This window comes from Podarcis filfolensis, assembly GCF_964270895.1.
Source record: "Podarcis filfolensis genome assembly, chromosome: 5".
NCBI classification, from domain to species: Eukaryota; Metazoa; Chordata; class Lepidosauria; order Squamata; family Lacertidae; genus Podarcis; species Podarcis filfolensis.
Genome location: NC_139608.1, coordinates 3,850,064 through 3,873,296, shown reverse-complemented (window position 1 = coordinate 3,873,296; position 23,233 = coordinate 3,850,064). Strand labels below are relative to the sequence as shown.

General features: G+C 45.5%; 1 protein-coding gene across 3 annotated transcripts; it reads left to right on the top strand.

The window, feature by feature from the left end:
• The first annotated feature begins 3,082 nt into the window (after window positions 1-3,082).
• On the top strand, window positions 3,083-19,260 carry LOC310762142 (uncharacterized protein). 3 transcript variants are annotated; one of them, XM_083612686.1, is made up of 5 exons: window positions 3,083-3,208; window positions 10,210-14,523; window positions 15,502-15,564; window positions 15,870-15,955; window positions 18,313-19,260. In XM_083612686.1, exons 1-5 carry the CDS (start codon window positions 3,139-3,141, stop codon window positions 18,382-18,384), a joined length of 4,605 nt encoding a protein of 1,534 aa, XP_083468812.1. In that variant the 5' UTR covers window positions 3,083-3,138; the 3' UTR covers window positions 18,385-19,260. The 3 variants fall into 3 exon arrangements, with proteins under 3 accessions (XP_083468812.1, XP_083468811.1, XP_083468813.1); XM_083612685.1 differs by having other exon boundaries at window positions 15,490-15,564; XM_083612687.1 differs by lacking the exon at window positions 10,210-14,523 and having other exon boundaries at window positions 3,123-3,208; window positions 15,490-15,564.
• Window positions 19,261-23,233: the final 3,973 nt, after the last annotated feature.

Here is a 23,233-nt window from a genome sequence, read left to right as displayed (position 1 = left end):
TGTGGAAGGACGTGTGGATCCAGAACTGGCCTCCACAGTCACTTACGGACTCATTGTTAAAACTGTGTTTATGGAAGACAAGGCTGATCGCCGAAGAATTGATCCTGTTGAATGATGGTGCTGGAGGAAACTCTTGAGAATCCCATGGACTGCAAGAAGATCCAACCTATCCATTCTGAAGGAAATCAGCCCTGAGTGCTCACTGGAAGGACAGATCCTGAAGCTGAGGCTCCAAGACTTTGGCCACCTCATGAGAAGAGAAGACTCCCTGGAAAAGACCCTGATGTTGGGGAAGATGGAGGGCACAAGGAGAAGGGGACGACAGAGGACGAGATGTTGGGACAGTGTTCTCGAAGCTACCAGCATGAGTTTGACCAAACTGCGGGAGGCAGTGGAAGACAGGAGTGCCTGGCGTGCTCTGGTCCAGGGGGTCACGAAGAGGCGGACACGGCTAAACAACAACAACAACAAACGAGGGATCGCAGAAGAAGAAGAAGACTACTGATCCTGTTGCCTCCTCTCCCATCTTCTCTCCTCTCCTTCCTGGCACCAGCCCCATCTGTCCCATCTGTATTGACAATTTCCCCCCTTAAACTTCTGAGAATTTAGAATGTCCATGAACATATCTCCCCACCATCTGAGTCAATGGCAGCAACCAACTAAACCTGGCACTCTCTCAGCCAATAGCTAGAAAGACTTCTGACAAAACAGCGTCTGTTTTCCAGAGGCTTTTGGTTTGCTTTTACCTGCCAATTTGACAAAAGAGGGTGGGGATTTGCATAGCCTGGGTCTGATCCAGTACTGGGGCTTTTCCTTCTATGCACACTTCTCCAGTTCCTCCTATCGACAGCTTAGTGAGGAATTTTGTCCCTGGAGACCTGGTTAGATTTCAAGAGATTTGTCTGCTGTCAGGCCAGCTCAGGAGATTCATCACTGCTAATCTCTCTGCTCTAATCAAATAGGACTTGGGTTCCGTTTTTGAGTGACAGGCAGACATGTGAAGAATTAATCTCCTGAAACTCGGAGCTTAAGATCAGCCGAGCCTGCTAAATGGCAAAGAGGTCCCAGCAGAGGCAAGGCTGACGTATCTGTCGGCTGAAGACGCAAGTCTGGGCTCTGGATTTGGTATTCAGCAATATGAGAAGACGTGGACAATATGCCTTATAGCATTTATATTTTCTCATCTTTCCAATCTTCAGTTCTCCACATTTCGACATCAGTTTGCATTAAAAAAAAAGAAAAAATCCTCATGCAAATTAATCAGCATTTGAGTGCTAATTTCTCATATACACATTTTTGAATGCGCTTTTGCCTAATACATATTTTTTTTTTTGCAGTATGATTTACCCTAATACAGTGGTTCTGAAACGGAGTGTGCATTCAATGAAGAAAAGAAATATTAATAAAACAATAAACACCACCACTGCTTGTGTGAGCAGTTCTATAAGATTTTGCCCTTAAACGGGAAAAACAATGCAAAGTGGCTTCTAAGCGTGTTTTTCAATGATTTCCTCTCAGCACCGAGCAACCACTGCTGCTAATGCCTGTTAAGTTGTGGGTGAACATATCAGACGGCACAGCGATTCTTCAAACAGCTCTTGTTTATTCACAGGCCAGAACAGAACTGAACTGAAGGGTTCAGCCAGCCTGCTTATATAGAGCTCCACTACAACGCAACTGTAACCACTTTCCATAACTATCCAATCACTGAATGTCACTTTCAATCCCTTATTTGCATATGTGGACCTGAGTGAAAACTATCTACAATATCCCCCTGCTGGCCCAGGGTGAGAACTTCAGTACATAACAATGCCCCTCCATACAGATCTGGATTTAGGGGACTGGCTTCCAGTGAGATGATATGGCATTTAGACAGACACAAACACTGGTGTCTCTAATTTTCAGCGACCAGCTGCTCCACCAGGACAACCTCTGAGGCTTCCTGGCCATGCTTAAGTTAGGCATTTGCTGTGCTTGATCTTCAAATTGGATTCCATCTCCGCCGTATTAAGCAGTTGGTCCCTTACCTTTCTTGCCCTGATCTGGCCACTGTGATCCATGAGACGGTCACCTCCAGGCTTGATGATTGTAACTCGCTCTACGTGGGGCTGCCCTTGAGACTGACCCAGAAACTACAGCGGGTGCAGAATGCCGCGGTGAGGCTCCTTACAGGGTCCTTGCCACGGGATCACATTCATCCAGTGCTTTACCAACTGCACTGGCTCTCGGTGGAGTACAGGATCAGGTTTAAGGTGCTGGTTTTGACCTTTAAAGCCCTATGTGGCCTAGGACCCTCGTACCTACGGGACTGCCTCTCCTGGTATGCTCCGCAGAGGACCTTAAAGTCCACAAATAACAATACTTTGGAGGTCCCAAGCCTCAAGGAGGTTAGATTGATCTCAACTAGGGCCAGGGCCTTTTCAGTACTGGCCCTGACTTGGTGGAACGCTCTGTCACAAGAGACTAGGGCCCTGCAAGACTTGACATCTTTCCGCAGGGCCTGCAAGACGGAGCTGTTCCGCCTGCCCTTTGGTTTGGACTCAGTCTGACCCTTATGTTTCCTTCCCCTTATGCTTTTGATCCATGGGCTACTTTTAAAACGAGGCTGCATTTTAAATTGCATTTTAACCTGTATTTTAAATTGGGTTTTTTTTCCCCTATTATGTTTTTACTGTAATTTTACTGGTGTTAGCTGCCCTGAGCCCGGCTCTGGCCGGGGAGGGCAGGGTATAAATAAAATTTACTACTACTACTATTATTATTTTATTATTAAAAATGACAATTCCCTACGATATAATCGTAGAATTGTAGAGTTGGACAGGGACCCCTAAGGATCATCCAGTCCAGCCCCCTGCTTAAAAACCTCCAATGTAGGAGAGTCCCCTACTCTCCATGGGAGTCCGTTCCACTGTCAAACAGCTCTTACAGTGAGAAAGCTATTCAAAGGCTTTGGAGCGAAAAAAAGGGAGCGGGTTTTGGGCACTCCACCCTCCAACTGTCTTTCAAACCAGGAAACCATGCCAAGGAAGTAAACCAACAGCAAGGATTTCTAGAAGCACCACTTGTGGCGTTACAACACACAGAGCGGACCGGGCTGCTGGTCCCAGATTGGAAGGGCAAGCAAGACGCATTGCCGGAATGGGCTGCTATCATTTCCCTGTGGTGCCCCTTTTATTATTGTGTCTTCTCTGCTGCACCTGGACCCATGGTGAGTGACTGCTGCCAAGTCTCACTGACTAATGCATAGCAACGTGTTGGGAGGGGGGGAAAGAAAGGTGGCTTTGGAGGAAAGCCGGAGTTCCAGAATCAGCCAAATCCTTGCCTTGGTTCATACGCGAATCAGCTGTTAATAACCCTTGGCCAAAGAAAGCAAAAACCGTAGGAATGGAAACGTGTGTTTTTGTGGCTCGTGTAAAAACTTGGGCGCAGAATTACTCAAGATCAGCGAAAAACTAGGGAGCTTGTCCATTGTACCACAAGGAGTAGCTCCTAACTTTCAGCTAGAAGGGGCATGAAATGCTTCTGCAGGGACAGCAATGCAGCATGGAGTAAAATAGGCAGAGAAGAAACCTGTTCATAACAGAACCATCTTCCCGGCTCAGTTCTGTCTGTGGCATATTTTACTTCCTTTTTTTTTTTTAATGATATTTATTAGAGTTTCAAAAAGAGTTACAAAAGTAAAGAAGAAATAAAAATAGAAAAAAGAAACAAAAAATACAAAGTACAGAAAAAATAAAAACAATTAAAAGAAAATCCATCTTTCCATGTCTTGCCTTTCATTCACTTATTTCCCTGACCTCCTCACACCTCCCTTTTTTGTATTCCAGTTCAAATGGTTACTTCAGCAAATCCTTTCCCTCTTTGTTTTTATCTTAATTCTTTATCTTAATATATTATAGCTTTACATTTTCACCTGTTAACAATCCATTTTTACATACTCCTTTTTAACATTGCTGCTAAAACCACTTAATTTCATTCCGACATCATTTTAACATTCATTAATTTTACAATGTTTCTGTAAATAATCTTTAAATTTCTTCCAATCTTCTTCCACCGACTCTTCTCCCTGGTCTCGGATTCTGCCAGTCATTTCCGCAAATTCCATATAGTCTATCACCTTCATCTGCCACTCTTCCAGGGTGGGTAAATCTTGTGTCTTCCAATACTTTGCAATAAGTATTCTTGCTGCTGTTGTAGCATACATAAAGAAAGTTCTATCCTTCTTTAACACCAATTGGCCGACCATGCCCAGGAGAAAGGCCTCTGGTTTCTTCAGGAAGGTATACTTAAATACCTTTTTCATTTCATTATAAATCATCTCCCAGAAAGCCTTAATCCTTGGGCACGTCCACCAAAGGTGAAAGAATGTACCTTCATTTTCTTTACATTTCCAACATTTATTGTTGGGCAAATGATAGATTTTTGCAAGCTTGACTGGTGTCATGTACCACCTGTATATCATTTTCATAATATTCTCTCTTAAGGCATTACATGCCGTAAATTTCATACCTGTGGTCCACAACTGTTCCTAGTCAGCAAACATAATGTTATGTCCAACATCTTGTGCCCATTTAATCATAGCAGATTTTACCATTTCATCCTGAGTATTCCATTTCAACAGCAAGTTATACATTCTTGATAGTATCTTAGTTTTGGGATCTAACAGTTCTGTTTCCAATTTTGATTTTTCCACCTGGAAGCCAATTTTCTTGTAAGCCTCCCTTATTTGATAGTAATGAAGCCAATCTCGCACTTTATCTTTAAGTTTCTCAAAACTCTGCAATTTCAGTTTTTCTCCTTCTTGTTCCAAAATCTCCCAATATTTCGGCCATTTGGCCTCCATATTGAGCTTTTTCTGAGCCTTCGCTTCCATCAGTGATAACCACCTTGGGGTTTTATTTTCAAGTAAGTCTTTATATCTTATCCAGACATTGAGCAATGCTTTCCTGACAATATGGTTTCTAAATGCTTTATGTGCTTTAACCTTGTCATACCACAGATATGCATGCCACCCAAAAACGTTATTAAAACCTTCTAAATCCAAAATGTCTGTGTTCTCAAGAAGCAGCCATTCTTTCAGCCAGCAAAATGCTGCTGATTCATAATAAAGTTTAAGGTCTGGCAGGGCAAATCCACCTCTTTCCTTTGCATCGGTTAGTATTTTAAATTTTATTCTGGGCTTCTTGCACTGCCAGACAAATCTAGAAATATCTCTCTGCCACTTCTTGAAACAGTCCATTTTGTCCAAAATTTGCAATGATTGAAACAAAAACAACATTCTTGGCAATACATTCATCTTTATAGCAGCAATACGGCCTAGCAAGGAAAGCTTCAAATTTGACCATATTTCTAGATCCTTTTTCACTTCTGACCAACATTTTTCATAATTATCTTTAAATAAATTTAAGTTCTTAGCGGTCATGTTAACTCCCAGGTATTTTACTTTCTTAACCAATGTTAAGCCTGTCTCCTTCTGAAACCTCTCTTTCTCAATCGGTGTTAGATTTTTCTCGAGAACCTTAGTTTTTAACTTGTTCAACTTAAATCCTGCCACTTGACCAAATTATTGAATCAGTTCCAATACTCTTTTAGTACTAGATTCTGGCTCCTGTAATGTCAGTACTAAATCATCTGCAAAAGCTTTCAATTTGTACTGTTTGGCTCTGACCTGAATACCTTTAACCAGTTGGTCCCTTCTGATCATATTTAGCAAAACCTCCAGGACCGAAATAAAAAGCAATGGGGAAATTGGGCAACCTTGTCGTGTCCCTTTCTCTATCTTAAATTCCTCTGTCACCACGTTATTAACAATTAGTTTAGCCTTTTGTTCTGAATAAATTGCACCTATACCATTTTCAAAACCTTGACCAACCCCCATCCCCTGAAGATTTTTCTTCATAAAACTCCAAGAAATATTGTCAAAAGCTTTCTCCGCATCTACGAATATTAAAACTGGTTTAGTATTAATGTTCACTTGCAGTTTTTCCAAAATGTTAATTATATTTCTCGTGTTGTCAGACAGGTGTCTACCCGGGAGAAAGCCAGCTTGGTCTTTATGTATCTCTTCCACTAATACTTTTTTTAATCTTTTAGCCAAAATATCTGCAAAAAATTTGTAATCCACGTTAAGCAGGGATATGGGGCGGTAGTTCTTAAGTTGTGTCTTTTCAGACTCAGTTTTCGGTATAAGTGTAATGTAAGCTTCCTTCCACGACTCTGGCGCTTTTCCCCCCTCCAAAATTTCATTACAAACCTCCTTTAGTGGTTGAATTATCCAATCCTTCAAGGATCTATAATATTTTGAAGTTAACCCATCCGGCCCTGGAGATTTGCCCAGCTGCATATTCTGGATGGCACCTTCTACCTCCTGTTCTGTTATTTTATAGTTCAATGTTAACTTGTTTTCTTGAGAGATTTTTTGTAATCCATTTGTTTTTAAAAATTGATCTATATCAATCTCTTTCTGTGGCCCTTGTGTATATAACTGTTTAAAGTACCTCTGGAAACATTTTCTAATTTCCACTGGATTCTGTATATTTTTTCCTTCCACTTCCAAATTTGTAATGGTGTTAAGTTTTTGTCTTTTTTTCATTTGCCAGGCTAACAATTTTCCACATTTATTAGCCGATTCAAATGTCCTTTGTCTCATCTGTTTAATTTTCCATTCTATTTCCTGATTCATCATTTTCATATATTGGACTTGATATAACTTTATTTCTCTCAGAATCTCTTGTGACTTTGGTTTCGCTCTCAATTTCTTCTCACCCTCTTTTATTTTCTCCAGAATTGTATCTTTTTTCTCATTTTGAGTTCTCTTCTTTATTGCATTCTGTTGAATCAGAAACCCCCTCATAACCGCTTTGCTTGCGTCCCAGATTACTCTTTTTTCAATGGTAGTATTCATATTTATCTCGAAGTAATCTCTCAAGGTTTTTTGGGCCTTCTTGGTAACCTCTTCGTCTCTAAACAAGGTGTCATTCATCCTCCATCTGAAGGAGCCAATTGGTGTTAGTTTCATCTCCATTTTCACAGCATTATGATCGGAGCAAGTTTTAGAGCAAATTTCCACTTTTCTAGTCTTAGGAGCCAGTCCTCTAGTTATCCAAATTTGGTCAATTCTTGTCCATGTCATTTTGGCTTCGGAGAAGAAAGTTCCCTCTCTACCCAAGGGATTCTTTGTTCTCCAAATGTCAATTAAGTCCATATTGTCAGTCATCTCAAAAAAGGTTTTTGGTAGTCTGCCGTCTTCTCCTCTACAGCCACTGCTTTTTCCTTTGCTTCTTCAGCTGTCTTTCGGGTCAAAGTAGTTTCCTGTAGCAATTTCTCAATAGATTCTGTGTTAGTGTTCACCTTCTGTCCCAAGTTATTGATGCTTGTAGTATTTTGGTCAATTTTAGTTGTTGCTTCAGCTACTTGTTTGCTTAGTTTTTAAAAAGATTCATTGATTTTACCTAATGCCAAAGCTAAAACATCTTCAGATGCCATTCCTTTTGACTTAGCTTGAACAGATGCTCCCCCTGGTGGTACAGAAGGGCCAGATGCTGATGCTCTTCACTGCTGCCACGATTTACCAGACCTTGTTGTTTTTTCTTGAAGCAAGTCTGCCATAACACTTTATCTGAAGCTCAAGGTCGATCCCACGGCCGGAGTTTGTTTCGAAATGGAAAATTCCCCTGGCCGGTTTAAAGTGGAAAATTCCCTGGCCAGTTGTAACAATTTCAAAGTTCCTCTAGGGGGACACAGTAACAGTCAGTACTTGTTGCATTAAAATAACTCTTCCAAGTCCCCCATTTAACAAAATAAGGAACAGTTTCAATTTCAGTTAATTTACAGTTACCTTAGAGTCCGGAGAAACCAGTCAAAAACAAAGTATCTCTCTTGCAGAGTTAGCTGTCAAAAAGTTACATTGTCCATAAACAGCGCGATTCACAATGCGGCAATCTTATTGCCCATTGACAGCCCGTTCCCAGGCATTGAGCGGTGATCTTTGTTTCCTTTCCTCTCTTTTTGCAGGAAAAAATACTTCTCCCTTTTCCCTCCCCTCTTCTGCAGCTCAGGGAGGGAGATCTCATGTATTGATGTTAGGATTAAGTCCTTTTCAAACGATTTTCCAAGTCTTAGCTTAGGAGATCTTTGCTTTAATCTGTTTACAAGAAACGGAAGGCGGACTTCCTGTTTAAGCCTTTCCGCTTCGGTGCCAAATTAGAACTTTTTCTTCCCTTATTTTCAAATCTTTAGCTTTAACCTACTCACGGGTAGTTGTTTTGATAGCCGAATTGTCACAGGAAAAAAGTCAGCGCTCTCCGGCAACAGCTGTGCGGCTTCACTCCACGGAAGAAGCAATTGACTCTCAGCACCGCGCCGCTCACCCCGTTTCGCTCCGGAGCCCGGAGCCGGGTTCCTTTGCAAATTGGGGGGGGGGCGCTAAAGGTGCCCGCTGAGCCCCACGATCACAGTCTTCACCCGCCTGTGGTTTTTTGAAGGGTCCCCGCTTCGCCGTAGCGGCAAGACCCGATTTCCGCAGAGCTGAATCCCTCAAAGTTAGAGGGAATCCGCCATTACCGATGGCGCCGACCCCGGAAGTCCGGCATATTTTACTTCCACTGCGCCATGCTCCCTAGGGATTTTAGCCACTTTGGGAACTGAATAGCACCAGAGTTGTATTTTCTTTTCCTTTCCTGGGAGCTGTTGAAATACGCTGGGGTGTTGCAACAGGCAAAGCCCCAGGGTACTTTGGACCCTGCACAGTGTAGAAACTGCTGCTGCTGCTTTCTCTTTTTGGCATGGAGTCTAAGGCTTGCCTCTAAGGCTTGCTTCAGGAATCTCTTTTGAACAGTTGGGTGCATGTCAATTTCATATCAGTTTCTTCTCTAGTTGTTCTCTGGCGAGGAGGGAAGGCATGCAAATTGAGGGTAAGCCACTGGAAGCCCGGGGCCAAATCTGCCCCCACCTGAGGTGTCCACTTGTCCACCTGTTGCACAGTTGCCAGTGCAAAGACAAGTGTGGTGTGTGGATGGAGCAGTAATTGACACCAGGATTCTCTAGAAATCCAAGCAGGATAACCCAGGTGTAGTCCGTGGGCTCTCTATCATCCCTTCCTAATAGCGTCCCTCGCTGACCTTAAAGGTAAAGGGACCCCTGACCATTAGGTCCAGTTGTGGCCGACTCTGGGATTCCGGCTCTCATCTCGCTTTATTGACCGAGGGAGCCGGCGTACAGCTTCCGGGTCATGTGGCCAGCATGACTAAGCCGCTTCTGGCGAACCAGAGCTGCACACGGAAACACCGTTTACCTTCCTGCCGGAGCGGTACCTATTTATCTACTTGCACTTTGACGTGCTTTTGAACTGCTAGGTTGGCAGGAGCAGGGACCAAGCAATGGGAGCTCACCCCGTTGCGGGGATTCAAACCGCCGACCTTCTGATCGGCAAGTCCTAGGCTCTGTGGTTTAACCCACAGCGCCACCCGCGTCCCTGGTTGCTGACCTTGGGATCCAGCAAATGGCCTAAGAACTATAGTAGCTGTAGCACAACTGAACTAAGAACATAGGGGACTTCTTTATATTAAGAGAGCAATTGATCCACGAGACTCAATACTGCCTACACTGGCTGGCAGTGGCTCTCCAGGTTGCAGATTGGAGATCGGAGATCTTCCTGGGGACACCAGGGATTGAACCTGGGATCTCCTGAATGCAAAGCGGATGCTCTAACCCTGAGCTGCACTCGTTCCCAAGCTATGCTAGCAGAAATCTTTATTATTAGCATTAAACAAGTCAGTATACAACCATGAGCGTTTCATAGGAAGTACACAAACAGCTGTCTACTCAGAAGCAGCTCACAGTTTAAGGCAGACAAACGGGGAGAAACTGAGGGATTGATGATTCTGAGGATAAGCCAACGGCCATGCAGGGAAATGTGGGTTTTAAGGGGAGTTTTGAAGGAAGGGAGAGGTGCTAAACTACAGGGGAGCCCAGTGAGAGACACAAAGGAATGCTTATAATCCATAAATATTTTCAGAAGAAAACAATCTTTTTAAAAAAGGTTGCTGAGCTGGGGTGCAAACTGTGTGAAGGATGTTGCCATATCCCATGTCAGAATTTTTGTCTGTCTAGCCAAGTATGGAATTCTAAAAGAAATTTTCAGTTTCTGGAGAAGGTGAGCTCTTTCTGTGCCACAGTGCAGAACTCGATCTCACTTCTCTTCCTCCCCAGGTGCAGCCACAGTTCACTCTGCCTTCACAACGAGCTCCAGTCGCACCTCCACACCACAGACAAATGCAACAGAGAAATCCACCGTTCCATTGCTAAGCAGTTCCACCACACACCCCTCAACAACAGGGACTGCCCCAGGTCCTGACCCATCATCCTCTTCAGGTAAAAGCGCTGTTCAGATCACAGCTGAGGAGACCACCACTGCTATTTCAGAAGGGACTGTCAGCCCTGCAGAAGAAACCACCCATTCCCAAGCAAAAATGTCCACAGAAGAATTACCAGTCCCCTCACCAGCTGTACCCACACCTGGAAGCTATTCTACCAATACTAGGCCATCCAGGTTCACCCTGGTAACTTCTCATTCCACCTTCGCAGGTGAAGGCTCTCCTACCATCAGCACTACGGCCAAAGTCACTTCCAATTCTGTTGGTCCCACCATTTCACAAACCACAACCAGGCCCAGTCTCACTAGTACAGAACCAAAGGCAAGCTCAGCAACTCAATCCACCACTGTCCCATGGCTAAGCACACTGCCAACCACGGATGTCACCGCAGTAGCTGACTCCTCCACCTCCATCAGCACTGCAGTAGAAGACAGTAGCTCAACGCTGGCGGTATGCTACAGCACAGAAGAAGCCACATCTGCAGAAGAAACCACCACCCCAACAATAGTTCATCCTTCATCCTCTCCTGGTGGAACGAGTGTTGAGCCTACACCTTTTATCCAAAGAAGTGCAGTCACTCCAACAGAATCACTAGCTAAGACCACGGATGAAAGTACCACCACTACTGGCACAACGCCAGAGAAGACCACATCAACAGGCCTCTCTTCCACCACCCCATCAACTGAAATCACAGGTCAAACAGCGAGGCCCAGGAGCACTGAGCCAACACTCAGCCAACAGCCAACAATGTTCCTCTTCTCTTCACTGCATGATTCAACAGCTATCACTGGCACTTCAGAACCTGGAACCACGGATTCTACTACTTTGGAAGAAGAAACAAGCCCTACAGTCCTGTCTTCAGCCTCTCAAGACAAAGCCACACCCATCACAGAATCTGTTGCTACTTTGCATACCATGACCACAGCCAAAAGCTTTGCCACCCCCAACACTGGAGCAGAAAGATCCATGCATGTGTCTGGCTCTTCCACAGAACATCCACCAATCTTCAGCACCAGTGTAGAAGTCACCTCCACAGCCCTTTCACCCACACTCTCAACTGTTTCCCCTCCATCCACATTCTCTTCTGCAGCGCTGCAGCCCCGCACCAACTCACCTCGGACAGTTGCCACTGGCAGTTCAACATCTGCAATGACCACCAGCCCTGGTGCTTTAGGTGATGTGGCTAGCAGCCCTACACCTGAAATCCCAGAAGCCACCAGCACTATGATAGTAGAAACTAGCTCAAGATCCCAATCGCTAGCTCCTCAAGACATAACCACATTCAAAACCACAAAGCGTAGAGAACTGACTTCAGCGGAGGAGACCACCACTGCTTTTTCAGACGTGACCATCAGCCCTGCAGAAGAAACCACCACCCCAACAACAGTTCATCCTTCATCCTATCCTGGTGAAACGAGTGTTGAGCCTACATCTTTTATCCAAAGAAGTGCAGTCACTCCAACAGAATCACTAGCTAAGACCACGGATGAAAGTACCACCACTGCTGGCACACCGCCAGAAGAGACCACGTCAACAGGCCTCTCTTCCACCACCCCATCAACTGAAATCACAGGTCAAACAGCGAGGCCCAGGAGCACTGAGCCAACACTCAGCCAACAGCCAACAATGTTCCTCTTCTCTTCACTGCATGATTCAACAGCTATCACTGGCACTTCAGAACCTGGAACCACGGATTCTACTACTTTGGAAGAAGAAACAAGCCCTACAGTCCTATCTTCAGCCTCTCAAGACAAAGCCACGCCCATCACAGAATCTGTTGCTACTTTGCATACCATGACCACAGCCAAAAGCTTTGCCACCCCCAACACTGGAGCAGAAAGATCCATGCATGCGTCTGTCTCTTCCACAGAACATCCACCAATCTTCAGCACCAGTGTAGAAGTCACCTCCACAGCCCTTTCACCCACACTCTCAACTGTTTCCCCTCCATCCACATTCTCTTCTGCAGCCCTGCAGCCCCACACCAACTCACCTCGGACAGTTGCCGCTGGCAGTTCAACATCTGCAATGACCACCAGCCCTGGTGCTTTAGGTGATGTGGCTAGCAGCCCTACACCTGAAATCCCAGAAGCCACCAGCACTATGATAGTAGAAACTAGCTCAAGATCCCAATCGCTAGCTCCTCAAGACATAACCACATTCAAAACCACAAAGCGTAGAGAACTGACTTCAGCGGAGGAGACCACCACTGCTTTTTCAGACGTGACCATCAGCCCTGCAGAAGAAACCACCACCCCAACAACAGTTCATCCTTCATCCTATCCTGGTGAAACGAGCGTTGATCCTACATCTTTTATCCAAAGAAGTGCAGTCACTCCAACAGAATCACTAGCTAAGACCACGGATGAAAGTACCACCACTGCTGGCACAACGCCAGAAAAGACCACGTCAACAGGCCTCTCTTCCACCACCCCATCAACTGAAATCACAGGTCAAACAGTGAGGTCCAGGAGCACTGTTCCAGACGTAGCACTCAGCCAAAAACCAGCCAAAAACCAACCAATGTTCATCAGCATTGCAGTAGAAGACAATAGGCCAACACTGCTGGCATCCCACAGTCCAGAAAAAGCCACATCTGCAGAAGGAACCTCCACCCCAACAACAGCTCCTTCTTCCCATCCTGGTGAAACCAGCTCTGAGCTCACAACTTTTATCCAAAGTTATCAAGCCACTTCGACAGCACTCCTCTCCCCATCGCTAGCTGCAACCAAGGGTGAAGGTGGCATCCCTGTTGTCACATTGCCAAAACAGACCACATCAACCACAACTGAGCTCACAACCACAGCTGGAAGCTCCCCTGCCCTCACCTCAGGAACACAGATGACCTTCACAACCACCTCCAGAGGTGAAGCTTTATCTACCACCAGTAAAACTGCCAGGGTCACTTCAACAGTTGCTTCTTCCACCATTTCACTGCTCCAAACCACAACAAGCAGCCCCAGTCTCACTACTACAGCACCAAAGGCAAGCTCAGCAACCCAACCCACCACCTCATTGCTAAGCACATTGCCAGCCACGGCCGCTGAGCCCTCCACATCCGAAACTGCTGTGACTGCCACAAGGCTCAACACTTTGTCGGTCTCCAGTCCGTCTTCCTCTCCAGGTAAATCCACAGCTCATCTCACAACTGTTGCAGCGCACAGTTCTCTCTCACCAACTGAAACGACATCTGAAACCGGCACTCCAGCAGTTGTGACTTTCGGCACGACAGAAGAGATCACCACCTCCATTAGCAGTGCAGTAGAAGACTCAACGCTGCCAGTATCCTACGGCACAGAAGAAGCCACATTTGCAGAAGGAACCACCACCCCAACAACAGTTCATCCTTCATCCTCTCCTGGTGAAACGAGCGTTGAGCCTACATCTTTTATCCAAAGAAGTGCAGTCACTCCAACAGAATCACTAGCTAAGACCACGGATGAAAGTACCACCACTGCTGGCACAACGCCAGAAGAGACCACGTCAACAGGCCTCTCTTCCACCACCCCATCAACTGAAATCACAGGTCAAACAGCGAGGCCCAGGAGCACTGTTCCAGACGTAACACTCAGCCAACAACCAACTATGTTCATCAGCACTGCAGTAGAAGACAATAGGTCAACACTGCTGGCATCCCACAGTCCAGAAAAAGCCACATCTGCAGAAGGAACCTCCACCCCAACAACAGCTCCTTCTTTCCATCCTGGTGAAACCAGCTCTGAGCTCACAACTTTTATCCAAAGTTATCAAGCCACTTCGACAGCACTCCTCTCCCCATCGCTAGCTGCAACCAAGGGTGAAGGTGGCATCCCTGTTGTCACATCGCCAAAACAGACCACATCAACCACAACTGAGCTCACAACCACATCTGGAAGCTCCCCTGCCCTCACCTCAGGACCACAGATGACCTTCACAACCACCTCCAGAGGTGAAGCTTTATCTACCACCAGTAAAACTGCCAGGGTCACTTCAACAGTTGCTTCTTCCACCATTTCACTGCTCACAACCACTACAGCACCAAAGACAATAGGGAAACCCACCGCCTCACGGCACGCTACCACACTAACTACAAATGTCACAAGGGCAACTGGCACCACCACATCGTCAACAAAGGTGACCAAAATTATTAAGCTTCCAATTTCAGCACCAGGTAAGCATACTGACTTTGACATTCATCTGAACAGGGAAGACTCACACAAGCAGGGGTGCCGACTTGAATACAATATTGGGGGGCAGTTAAGTTCTGCCCAACAGAATTGATCACATGATGTGGCTCACACCCACCATTTGAATGGCAGTGACCGTCAACCCTTGGGAGGGGAAGCTCCCTCAAACATTTGGGGTGTGTGTGAAGGGACTTCGGCCCCTGGGAGTTGGCTCCTAGGCACGCAAGTACAGTGGTACCTCAGGTTAAGAACTTAATTCGTTCTGGAGGTCCGTTCTTTACCTGAAACTGTTCTTAACCTGAGGTACCACTTTAGCTAATGGGGCCTCCCGCTGCCACCGATTTCTGTTCTCATCCTGAAGCAAAGTTCTTAGCCCGAGGTACAATTTCTGGGTTAGCGTCTGTAACCTGAAGCGTATGCATTTTGAGCTAAGCGGCAGAGCTGGAAGGAATGCAAGTATCTGTAGGCTGAGATAACTGCCCTGGGATCATATATACTCTGCGGTATATAAATTTAACAAACAAACAAATAAGGCTCGCATTATCCTAACCCCAAGAAGTGGGTTTATTGAACATTCACCTTGCACAGAACATAAACAGAGGTCAGACTACATCTGGTTTTTATCAAAATTGTTGTTGTTGTTGTTGTTGTTGTTGTTTATTATTAATCTTTTTTACCAAGGTAAGTAACTCAAAGCAACTTATAATATATTAACAAACACACATTATTATTATTATTATTATTATTATTATTATTATTATTATTAGTTCTGCATGGGAGGGAGTCTCACAACTGGGGCAGTACCACAGAGAAGGGTCTACTCATGTTCCCCACAAGCAGCCCCTCTCCCTAGTCTCAGGGCCTGGGCTGGGTGATGGGGCCAACTTATGTGGGAGGGGCTGGATCTTTTGCAAGGAAAGAGCTGACTTGTGTTCTTGTGGCTCCTCCAGCTCCTTCCGCAGCTCCAGTTGGAACCAAGAGGCCCCCGCCAAGGCCTTCCTGCCCTTCTCTACCTCCAGATACAGGTAAGCTCTTGTCATCCAGGGACTGAAGCATCCTGTGTTGCTCTTCCTAAATCTCACCTGACTTTGCAATTTCTCTTCCTGCTTCCTTGCCCTGACGGGACGTGGGGTAGTTGAATGCCTCCCGTCGTGAAAAGCAGGATATAAATGTCATAAATAAATAAAGTAATTAAATGACAGGCATTTATACAAAGACACATGATGTGGAGAAAAGGTTTTTCTTCCTGTCTGCTAATTCTGGGACTTGTGGCTGAACTTATGCAGAAAAGGAACAAATGTGGTTTGTGTGTGATTTTCTCCTCTGTCAGGTGGAACCCAGGTCATCTTGTCAATGGGCTTGACCACTTCCCTGAATATCTCAGACCCCACAACCCAAGAGATGGTTTTGAACAAGGTGAGGGTTCATTATTATCGTACGGACTCCTCCAGGCAACTTCTGATTTAACATGGAGCGATTTTAAGGGCTTGGTAACCATAATATCAGCTCTGTTTGGATCAGTCATCATTCCTTCTCTTGGTAATAATGTGATAATGTTTTCTGAAAGATTTAGTCTGAATCTGAGTGGCCAATGGCCACTGACTTTGTAGGGCTTTTTATAGCCATTATTATTATTAAACAGTCTTAAAATATCTGTGGGATGTAAGCAATTTTGAAGTAAGGGATCACATCCAAGCCAAAAGATTACAGGATGTATTCTTCTTTCTTTGGTGATCACTCGTAGCCGAGTAAGATTGTCTTCCATGAACACGGTCTTAATAGTGAGTCCGTAAGTGACTGTGGAGGCCAATTCTGGATCCACACGTCCTTCCATAGTGGGGACGTAGGTTTCCAGGTAGGAATTGATCATGGTGTGGATTTGCCAAGCGTGCCTTCCTCTTAGCACGTTTCTCCCTTTCGTCCTGAGTTCGAGGGTCTTCAAAGCCCATGATACCTTTGGTAAAGGCTGTTCTCCAACTGGAGCACTCACAGGCCAGTGTTTCCCAATTGTCGATGTTTATACTACAGTTTTTTAGATTTGCCCTGTGAGAGTCTTTAAACCTCTTTTGTTGACCACCAGCATTACGCTTTCCTTTTTAAAGTTTGGAACAGAGCAGTTGCTTTGGAAGACGATAATCAGGCAACTGAACAACGTGACCGGTCCAACAAAGTTGATGTTGAAGAACCATTGCTTCGACACTGGTGATCAGAGAGAGGGGCTCACAGTATTAACACCCCAACAGAGCTTGCTTTGCCATTAGTGACAGCTTTGGATCCATCACAGAGCAAGCAGGTTGCTGTTTTTCCAGCTTCCAGGCTGCTTCCAGCTCTGTTTGCATACCACTCTGGCTATTGCCCTCTTACCTAGCAGCTGGGTGAGTGGGGTGGAGAAAAGGACCACTCATTAGCCTGGCAGAAGCCATCACTTAGGACTCAGCTACATGAATCAAAAAGGGACCCGGGTGGCGCTGTGGGTTAAACCACAGAGCCTAGGACTTGCCGATCAGAAGGTCGGCGGTTCAAATTCCCGTGACGGGGTGAGCTCCCGTTGCTCGGTCCCTGCTCCTGCCAACCTAGCAGTTCGAAAGCACGTGCAAGTAGATAAATAGGTACCACTCCGGGGAGAAGGTAAACGGCGTTTCCGTGCGCTGCTCTGGTTCGCCAGAAGCGGCTTAGTCATGCTGGCCACATGTGCCGGAAGCTGTACGCCAGCTCCCTAGGCCAAGAAAGCGAGATGAGCGCCGCAACTCCAGAGTCGGACACGACTTGACCTGATGGTCAGGGGTCCCTTTACCTTTACTTTACATGAGTCAAAAAAACATTTTGGATGCGTTATAAACACGCAAAACCAGATGGCACCAGAGAGCAAATAAATTTTCGATGTGTTTTTTACATAGCGTTTCCCCCCCCTTTTGTTGCAATGATTTAATTTCTGATTTATTTATAGCATTTTTTTTCCTGCATGAAGATCAGCCCTTAGTTGAAGCTCTCTCAATTTAGCTAATTCTTTTGGGACGCTGATGAGGACTCGTAAGTGGCCAGCTAAGTTCGTTGTCTTACAAAGAAATTTGTCTGACCCATTCAGTAAACTCCTCTGTTAGATTGTAACCTGCCTGGTTATAGGATCCCAGTAACTGGAAAGAATTCAGGGCCTCATCCAAACTGAACCCCACCCCACCCTGAACTCACCACGTCATCTTTAAATGCTGATACAGTGGTACCTCGGGTTAAGTACTTAATACGTTTCGGAGGTCCGTTCTTAACCTGAAACTGTTCTTAACCTGAAGCACCACTTTAGCTAAAGGGGCCTCCTGCTGCCACCGCGCCGCCGGAGCACGATTTCTGTTCTCATTCTAAAGCAAAGTTCTTAACATGAAGCACTATTTCTGGGTTAGCGGAGTCTGTAACCTGAAGCGTATGTAACCTGAGGCACCACTGTACAGTAGTACCTCTGGTTGCGAATGGGATCCGTTCAAGAGGCCAGTTCGCAACATGGAAAGAGCACAACCCGCAGCGGCACATCTGTGCATGCGCGGGTTGCGATTCGGTGCTTCTGCGCATGCGTGTGATGTCATTTTGTGCTTCTGCGCATGCGCAAGCAGCGAAACCCGAAAGTAACCCTTTCCGGTACTTCCGGTTCGCCGCGGGACGTAACCTGAAAGAACGTAACATGAAGCAAATGTAACATGAGGTATGACTGTATCCTTAACATGAATTCATATATCTTATTCATTTCCCCACCCCCACCCCTGTGTTTGTCCTTTCCTCTCCAGCTGAGTCACGACTTGAGAGCCAACTTCCCCTGCGCTGCCTTCAGTGTGAAATGGATAGAGCAGATGAAGTAAAACTCTAAAAGACTCACAGCAGCCGCTGGCTGATTAGAAATGAAGGCAGAATGAGCCCCACTAAAGGAGAAGGAGAGATTCTGTAGCAGCTGAGCTCCAGTTCTGACACAAGAGTGTGAACTGATTCTGTATTTCCATCACATGCAAATGGATATCTCTAAGTGCAGACCCCTTGCTTGCAAAGTTTGCTCCTTATGCTTATCTGCAGATGGACCAGAGGGTTGGCATAGCACTGCAGTGAAGAGACTGAGCTACGTACCCGGAAGGTCGTTGGCTCAGATTTCACTCCTGCCATGAATTCACCAGGGGTCCTGAGGCAAGCCCATTATCTTTAATGTACTGGTTGTTTTGGGTGCTATGTTGTGCCGGTCCTTCAGAAACAACCACACCCTTGCCTCAAATTGGCTAGATCCTTTTTCCTAAATGGCAAGATCTCGAATTGACTAGATCCCTTCTCTTAAATGTCAGTCACTGCTGTGACTCTTTCCATTGGCCAAAATGCTGAAATGTGAGGGAAAGCTACCATATTTTCCACTCTATAAGATGCACCAGACCACAAGACGCACCTAGTTTTTGGACGAGGAAAACAAGAAAAAAAATATTCTCAGAAGCCAGAACAGCAAGAGGGATCGCTGCGCAGTGAAAGCAGCAATCCCTCTTGCTGTTCTGGCTTCTGGGATAGCTGCGCAGCCTGCATTTGCTCCATAAGACGCACACACATTTCCCCTTTTTAGGAGGAAAAAAGTGAGTCTTATAGAGCAAAAAATACGGTAGTTTCTGGCGAAACTAACGAGGAAAATAGCACCTGCACATGTTGCCTCACATATCAGACTCCAGAATCTTACTTTTAACAAAAAAATAAAAATAAAAAGTGCACATTTTTTTGTTTGAGAATTTGGGAGCGGTGCAGATTTTGAAAGGCATTTCAGCCCCGCATTTCAGGGACTGCAAATTAGGTAGCTTCGCGTGGAAATTCAAACTGAATCGAACTCGTCCCTCAACCCTAGAAGCCATCAAGGGGAGACGCTTTTGTGACAATTGCAGGTGTGGACCAGCTGACCCACCCAAGAGTCGCCTCAGGAGGACTGCAAAGAGCTCAGTGTCCCATCTGGTAATTTCTTCCTTATTAGAAATCCTTCTAACACCTCAGGCCATTAGTGTCCTGCTCAACGCTTCAGGAGTTTGCTAACTCTGTGACGCCACCGCAAGTATCCAGTTCATTAATTTGGAAAGCTGTTTGGAGGGCTTGAAGGCAATCCTCCGCTCCTGTGCCCCCCCTCGCCAAATGCCAGGTTGCATAACAGCTTAGTCACCTATTAACTCTTTAATCAGCTTGGCAAAATCAAACTAATAAACCTTTGTGCAGCTGAATTTGGTTAAATGTCACCTTGGAGGAAAGTCAAATTCTTTCTGGTGGCAGCTCCAGATTTTGAAAAGAAGCTCAGGGAAGATATCTGAGAGAGGCTTCCCAAACTGAATCAGTGAGCATCATCACAGAAGGTCCTCAATTCATGGGATGCCTACAGTTTTCCATGGGGAAGAGGCAGGGGAATATCTGCATGGGATATATTTTCTGTAGGGAAGCTCATATGCTTGCGGGCTGTGGACCTAGATTCATTGTCTCAATCAACAGCTATGGGGTCTTTTCCACCCCATACATTTCCAAGCACAATTCAAAGTGTTGGTGCTGACCTTTAAAGCCCTAAACAGCCTGGGCCTTGTATACCTGAAGGAGCATCTCCACCCCAGTGTTCAGCCCGGACACTCAGGTCCAGCTCCAAGGGGCTTCTGGTGATAACCTCACTGCAAGATGTGAAGCTACAGTGAACCAGGCAGAGGGCCTTCTTGGTAGTGGCACCCTCCCATCAGATGGCAAGAAGATGAGAAATTATATCACATTTAGGAAACATCTGAAGGCAGCCGTTTTTAAGATTTGCTGTTTTATTATGTTTTTATATATGCTGGAAGCTGCCCAGAGTGGCTAGGGAAACCTAGTCAGATGGGCAGGGTACAAATAAAATAATAATAATAATAATAATAATAATAATAATAATAATAATAATAATAATTATTATTATTATTATTTATTCAGTTCTTTCATGAACCAGTTTTGAAAAGCCAAATTCTATCAAATAGAGCAAAAGAGGCACATTTTATTGCTGTTTTTAAATGGCATATTGGTTATGAATTGCATTCAGGTGCATTTTCCTGTTGTAAGTTGTTATGAATCGCTCCCCCGCCCCCATAGAATATGACAAACAAATAAACCAATCTGGCGCTAGGTGAAAATAAATTGGAGACTTGCATTTAACCAATGAAGGTGCCCCCTAGTAAGAATCTTCTTTGCCATCCTTCAGGAGAATTCTCCCAGCCTTCTGGTCTGGCTCTAAAACATGCACACTGAGGTCCAGCTCCAAGGGCCTTCTGGCGGTTCCCTCCCTGCAAGAAGTGAAGTTACAGGGAACCAGGCAGAGGGCCTTTTTGGTGGTGGCGCCTGCCCTGTGGAATGCCCTCCCATCAGATGTCAAGGAAATAAACAACTATCTGACTCTTAGAAGACATCTGAAGGCAGCCCTATACAGGGAAGCTTTTAATGTTTGATGTTTTATTGCATGAAGATGATGTTCAGAGTATACCCAAAGGAGCATCTCCACCCTGCTTGCTCAGCCTGGACACTGAGGTCCAGCTCCGAGGGCCTTCTGCCGGTTCCCTCTCTGCGAGAAGTGAGGTTACAGGGAACCAGGCAGAGGGCCTTCTTGGTGGTGGCGCCCGCCCTGTGGAACGCCCTCCCATCAGATGTCAAGGAAATAAACAACTATCTGACTCTAGAAGACATATGAAGGCAGCCCTGTTTAGGAAAGTTTTTATTTTTGATGTTTTTCATGTTTTTAATATTCTGTTGGGGGCCACCCAGAGTGACTGGGCAAACCCAGCCAGATGGGCGGGGTATAAATAAATAAATAAATAAATAAATAAATAAATAATAATAATAATAATAATTATTATTATTATTATCCCATCCCCACCCCCACTCAAACAGTGGGCTCCTGCAGAGTGTCAGCTGGAAAATGGAAATTGAAGACCAGGAGAAGAGAATGAAGGAAAAGGAAATTGGCCTGTTCTATTCTCCGGCAGCTTAGAGCAGAGATGGGGGACCTCAATGGAAAAGGGGCAATTTATGAGCCTTGAACGCGGGTGTAAGCTGGGATTCAACATTTGAAAAGCCAGGAATATCTCTGAAATATACTCGGAGTCGAGTGTGAATTTCATGCTCTTTATTCAGCTCATAGTAGCAATGAATGAAACTTTCCCCAAAATGTCTAGCTATATATACATTATTTACACAATGGGCCCTGCGTGATTGGCTAATTCCAGGCTGCTCCTGTAGGCCAATCAGGTTGTCGATTCACTTCATCCAGGAGCCTGATTGGCTGCTCCTGCAGGCCAATCAGGTCGCTGATTCACTTCCACCTGAAGCTGGATCGGGTGGCTCCTGCGGACCAATCAGACTGCTGCATTCTGGATCCTATTGATCTAGGATTCAGCTCAGTACATAACAATCTCCATCGATCTAAACCTTGCAAAATTCTTTTGATAGCAGCGAGGCGCTGCTGTGACGTTTGCCCTGCTCACAAGGTGTGCCTGTTATCAGTGATGCAGCCTTTTACTGGCTGGTGACATAATGCCCTCTCTTTCCCTTCGCAAGACGCGGCCAAGGCGTTTGTTCCAGCTGAACGGAGAGCCCTTAATGACCCACGGTCTGTGACCTCATCAGCAGAGTTAATGGGCCGTGTGGGCACTGGCAGAATTAGCATGTTTATATCTCGGAGGCTCCTCAAGTGTGACCAGAGGCCCATTGAACATTCCTGGCCCTCTTGGAGTGGGCGATGCTTGCAAGCAGGAGCGGCTCACGGCGGGCATGCATGCCAAGCTGCGTCTTCCCGGACCCCCTTCTGCGTTTTGGGGATTCTCGAGGGTCCCGCAGCAAAATGCGACGCCTGTTCTAGCTGTTTGGAAACCACATCCCGGGGAGTTATCTGCAGAGGTGCGCCAAGGGTCCCTTGGCAAGTTTACCCCACTAGCCGAATTAGAAATGACTACATTTTACGAGACCCAAGTACTTGAAACGTCCCGAGTTAGAGTAAGGTGAGGAGGAAGGGAGGAAAAATTGCACTCCTTTGTGATGCGGTGTAAGAAGGATGAGAAGCTTCTGCATTTGACCTTTCCACGATAGTGCGGTGCACATATGCGTCATACAACCCAGAGTCTGATAGGTGATTTTAGTGCCCCTGAACCCCCGATGGGGACTGATTTTGCCAACCCCTAGGAGAGGAGACCTTTGGCTACTGGATTCCTTGGAAGCATCTCGTGGCAGTGACGGATTTAGGGCAGGGCTCAGAGGGCGCAAAATATTAAAGAAATTTTAAAAACTGAGTTATTGTGGGAATAAGCAATCAAATCTTTATTACGGTCATAGAGCAGCATAAGTAGGTTGGGGTACATTCATTTAAAATCCGTAAAACGTTTTGGAAAGCTAAGATAATTAAAACAGAAGGTATATATAAAAGACTGTAAGAAGCGAAAAGCAGCGAAATGAAGGGCTAGGAGCATTAAACGGATGTGGAAGAGCATAAAAGGATAGTATATAAAAGGCTATAGCTATCAATTTACAAAGCAGGGTTGGTATCTCAAAGCAGCAAGAAGCTATAGAATTGTCCTGTGCGCCCTGGGTACTGATGGAGTAGTGGGGAGATGAGGCGAATACTGATGTCTCTATAATATAGGCACTGGAGAAGCATATGCTCTATTGTTTCTATTTGTCCAGAATCACAGGGGCCTTGTCTCTCCG